This window comes from Formica exsecta, unplaced genomic scaffold (genome assembly GCF_003651465.1).
Source record: "Formica exsecta isolate Colony F162 unplaced genomic scaffold, ASM365146v1 scaffold425, whole genome shotgun sequence".
NCBI classification, from domain to species: domain Eukaryota; kingdom Metazoa; phylum Arthropoda; class Insecta; order Hymenoptera; family Formicidae; genus Formica; species Formica exsecta.
Genome location: NW_021851492.1, coordinates 1,410,792 through 1,416,156, shown reverse-complemented (window position 1 = coordinate 1,416,156; position 5,365 = coordinate 1,410,792). Strand labels below are relative to the sequence as shown.

The window sequence follows — 5,365 nt, the reverse complement described above, 5'->3', positions numbered from 1 at the left end:
TTATAATTGTATTAAATTAATTTGAGTTTATTCTAATTGTATGTAAATTATATGAAATATGTATTCTTTTGTAAATTACACGAAAAATTACCAAAAGAACATGTATAATGATAATATACAGAAATTAGTTCAATTAACATACATATATTTGTTTCCAAAGTGTATATTGTAAAAATGTTCTCACACATATAAATTTAACCGTGTGTGTTTTTATATTAAAGAGTCATTGATAAAATCGGGAAACTTTATATATATTTTATATATATTTCAAACTTGCTTTATATATATTTCAAATTTTACAAATTTTACATATATACATAATTCTTTTATTATTAAAGATATCGAATAAGTGTATGAAGATTCGATGTTAAACTAACGGTTAAATATTAGCTTTTCATTCATGAAAAACGATTGTCCTCGATATTGCAGAATCGCGAATAAATTAGTACGAATTTTATTTTTTAGATTTATTTTCGATTAGAGATTGATGTATTTACGAATTCCGTATCGCGATCAAATATTCGTAAAATAAATTAATAAATTACACTGCGAAAACAGCATATTTTCTCCGCGCCGCCACTGTAGGACATCAGTCTTGGATTAGTGCTTTTAGATATATGTACTATTCTATATATTTAATAAAATACATGCACAAATCATCGTACTATTTCAAAAAATTTTTATACTTTTTTCAATATACCTTTATATTATATATATGAATGATATATGAACAATATATGAATGATATATATATGAAATTATATATATTAATATAACGTAAAATGTGCGGATATTTAAAAACTTCGAGACAAATCGAATTGATTTGTTACCGAAATCATTGCTATCGGGAGCAGTCCGGAAGATCCGGGATTCGTTCCCTCCTGCAGCGGCTCTAACGTTCAACGGATCACTTAACTTTTCTTTGCGGATCGATTTTGCAGAAATTGATGTAGAAACAAGACGTTGGTCGTTCTCCACCTTTAGGATCGTTCTTCTCTTTGTCGGATATTAACCGGCGTATCACCCGGCGGAGGAAGGGCTTTGTTAAAATCGTTGGGTTTGTTATTTTCTATAAAACGTGGTACTAACGCGATTTTTTATGAGGATATTTTAAGATTTATAAGATTCATTTTATCTTGTTAAAACAGTCATTCGCGAGATAGAATATATATCTTATTGTTGATCGTGACATTCATATAATATGGCGTATTAGAAAATAAATCGGGTGAATGCTATATTACAGATCTCGAATGTTTATCGAAATATCTTTATATATATATAAATGATAGTGATTACATCGCGCGCGCGTACGTGTATGTGGATTTCGATTATTATAGAAATTACGCGTATCGCAATCGAATATTATGAATACGACGATTTATTTATTCGTCGCGTTTGCTCGCGAATTTTAAATCACAATTTATCTTATAATTTAATCATTGATTTCCATCGAAGCTTTAGTTTGATTGATTAATCAGGGCAAAGAATCTTATACTTTAAAGACAAAATAGCGTCAAAAACGGAGAATATACTTTATATTATTTATATTAATGAGATTCTTTCAAAATCTATTTTTGATCAATATGTATTCATCGTAAATTGGGTTTAATTGCTCTCAAAGCGATTAAACTTGCTTTATTTAAAAACGCTAATAAGTTACCAGTAGGGTCACCCATGCCGGACAGGTCGAAGGGGAAGAGTCAGACTAAGAGAGATACTGTAGTTATATTTTTTATATTAATATATTTAAATAAAATGAAAGTGGAAAAGACAATAATAAAGAAAAAGGAGTTTTAGTATAACTTGATATTGCTTAAAATGCTTGATAATTTTGTTTTAAGAATAAGAAAAAAGTGAAAGGAAAGCAATGCAAATATCTTCTACACGTTATATTTAAAAATTAGAAAAAAAATTATTAAGAAAATTTATTTAAGAAAATTTATTTCATTTTGTATGCATACACAGTGTTTTTATATACATAAAAATACTTTAATTATAATTTATTATCGCTGTAGTATATACTAGAATGACAAAATATCAAGCGCAACTAATAAAACATTAATAAATCCATAATATTTTTCCGCATTTTTGATCCACAATGTGTTTAGCACGGACATGCACCAATCACCGGTCGTTTTACCATGGCATCAAAAAGTGTATCTGGCCATGTAGTTCCGCTGGCTTTAAAATGGATCTAGTTAGCGCCACTATACCAGCTAGGTCTTACGAAAAACGGTAGCGTGGTCCCTCCCAGGCTTCTCTCTGATATATGTACATGAAAGACGATTTTATTCTCTATCTAATATTCATTTCTATCAATACGATTTCAATTTAATCTTGATTAATTTGCAACATCAAAATTTAATGGTATAAAAAAAAAGAGAGAAAATAAGTGTAGAGTTTCCTTCTCTCTCGTCACGCATGCGCAATGACGTTTAGCGGAGCATTATCTAGCGCAATTGGACGCTGACCATCCTTCTCCTTCTCCATTTTCTTTCGTTAGAAAGAGAGACGAAAGAATTATATATATCGTCTTTCTCTTTCTACGTATTCTTCAAATCTGGAACATCTTTGCTCGGTCTGCGCTTTTCTTCTTTATGTTTTATTTTTACAGTGTCGGTGGTTAGGTCGTTTCTTGCGTCCAAGCTCACATCGGGTGGCATCGCGTACTTGACAGGTTGTTGTCTGTGGTTGTTTGGATTCTCGGTGTTCTTGGATCTCATTTTCAGTTCTCAGTTGTCGGTCGTCGTTGAGTCAGTTCGATCCTAGTCTTTCGCAGGTGGCACGTGATATAACCGACCATAGAGCGTCTGACGCGCTACCAAGTCTAAGAATATCAAAATGTTGCGCCTTACAGGAGCATTTTTGCTGATTTGCCTGCACGCAGGCTACGTTTACGGTAAGAGAATATGAAATCATTCGATATAGAAATTGATTGAAAGGGCGAAGGGGAGTGGCTCTGTTGTGTATTCCACACAAAAAAAAAAAAAGCTTTGTCCTCGTAGCCGCGCTACGTCACGTTTTCTGCGAAATGATATATGTAGTCGGATATGTATATCGGAGAAAAAAATTTTGAAAGATGAATAGATGAAAGGAATAGAGAGCGAAAAAAAGCTTTTCTCATTATGCACGCACACATATGTGCCACGATGGACGAGAGGAGGAAGATAAAAAAGTGTGTTCCAATAAAAAATAAAATTATCATATATATGTACATATCGCTAATTCTCGCAGCGCGCTTCGCGTTTTATGATAGACATGTATTTATTGTTAATCGTTACAATTTTTATATTAACGTGTAAACAAAACGTAAAATTGTAAATAACTATAAAAATTAGCACGTCGGAAATTATATGAATGGTTGCTTGATTTTTGGATCTAAATTAAACCATTTCTCGCGTTAATCCTTTTTTTTTTTCGCAAGCCTCTCGAAATCCGATCCCGCAAAATCGCGTACGTTGTTTCAGATGCACAGTCAAATACATATATGCAAAAAATGCAATGGATATCGTTAATAAATGATCCATCAATCTTTAAATTAGGTCGTAGATCTAAGTAGATTAATAATAAATGCTTATCAACTATTCAAATCTATTTAATTGAAATCTCGTTTGAATTCTTCGACGGTTATTGTGAGTTAGATAATGTTTCTTTTCTAATTTTTTTTTTACTAATTACACTTACCTAATCTACACTTTCTTTATAAAATAGATTGAAAATAATATTAAAAGAAATTTTCTTTTTTTTTAATAGCTTCAATAGCTTTTAGAAATAATCTTATTATTTCACGATATTCATCGGATAAAGAGATAATTTACAATATGTCATTTCGCATACATTTATGGGACATTACAATATTAAAGAAGCAGAAATAATTGTTCTATTTATGAGGATGACTCCAACAAAAAAGTGTTATGTCTCATTTGTACGAGAGATAAGATAATATATAAAAAAAATTTGCGTATGTAGGTAGTAGATGCTTCCTGTGCGAATGGTTTTCTTAATGTTCCTTTTTGAAGAAACGTCATCGATTAATGTTGCTCATAAAACCACAACTGTTTTGACGCAATTTGATTGTCAGTAATCGATCGGAATTTTTCACAATGCCCGACGCTATCGCCTAGCAATCGACTATATTTATTCGGCGATGATCGAGAAGTTAAATCGCACGAATATTATCCTATTAACTCCCATTCGCTTTAATTTTGTTCCTTCTTAAATAAATCGTTTTTTTTTGTTTTTTTTCGTATTTAATTGGCCTGGGTTGACCCTAATGAGAGGTGGGTCAAAATAAGCCGGTCATCTAATAGGTAATTAAATCATAATATAGTATTACCTTGTTTCATATGTCTTGTTTGGGATTGATCTTTTCGAGGAAATATTCTTTTCCCGAAAAGTATCCCATATATCTTTCTGGCGGCTCGTCAAACGAGTGAGAGTAATTTTCAGTCTCGAAGTTTTGAGAATCCTGTAGGATATAGATCAGATGATCAGATAAGACTCGTTCGGGTAAGGGAAACTCGCTCGCTCGAGAATTGACGAAAATGACTTAATGTCATAAAGTTGAGCGAGAAATCGTTCACGAAGCGAGGTAATACTTGTACAATACCGTAATAAGTTAGAACACATTAATCGATTACATTTAGCATAACGAGATCCAGCCTAAAATGACGCAGAAACGAGAAATTTATCTTACTCGTGCATTTTTATTCCCGATTTTCTGCCAACCGTAGGTTGACAAAAAACGGAGGGAGTATGCATTTCATCGAGATTGGATCAATTGTTACTCAAATTCTCGATAATTGCAATATAGATTGATATCAATTTCCGCCCATAACTATTTTTATCAAAAATATTTTCGAATACGATATTCCATGAATCTAGGGAAAAAATGATGAAAAATTAGAGAAACTAATTAAATTTGTTGGTGTATTTTTATTTCATTAATATTTGTATTTAATTTGATTTTTTTAATGCGTGTTTTTTCCGTCTCGGTTACCGAGGCGGAAAAAACACTCTACATTGAGAGGCACGTCAACTAATAGAAAATTGATCTCTCTTCCTTTGAAAAGTTTATCGAAACTCCAGCAACCGAGCACGACGAGTTCTATTTCTTCCAAGAAAGAATGCGTCATTGTAAATGTGCATCTAATCTTGCTCACGTATTCTATGTATTATAGTTTCGTGTTTACATTTGATAATGTAAATTGTAAACCAAAGCGTTCCTGAATTCTTTCGCGCTAGCGACTTTATTACACAAAGTACTTCAACTCACAATTTTTACAGCTAGATATCTCGGTAACTAATTATTAAAATATTAATATGATATATTTATAAATATTATATATTTAATATATAAATATAT

General features: G+C 31.6%; 1 protein-coding gene across 2 annotated transcripts in view; it reads left to right on the top strand.

Annotated features, from left to right (window-relative positions):
* The first annotated feature begins 2,628 nt into the window (after positions 1–2,628).
* LOC115240339 (protein shisa-5-like) overlaps positions 2,629–5,365 on the top strand; it is a 7,061-nt gene continuing 4,324 nt past the window's right edge. Inside the window, exon 1 of one of the 2 annotated variants that reach the window (XM_029815424.1) lies at positions 2,629–2,899. In XM_029815424.1, coding sequence (XP_029671284.1) covers positions 2,842–2,899 — 58 coding nt within the window. In that variant the 5' untranslated portion in view covers positions 2,629–2,841. The remainder of the gene's footprint in view (positions 2,900–5,365) is intronic. The other variant, XM_029815423.1, reaches the window with a different exon arrangement.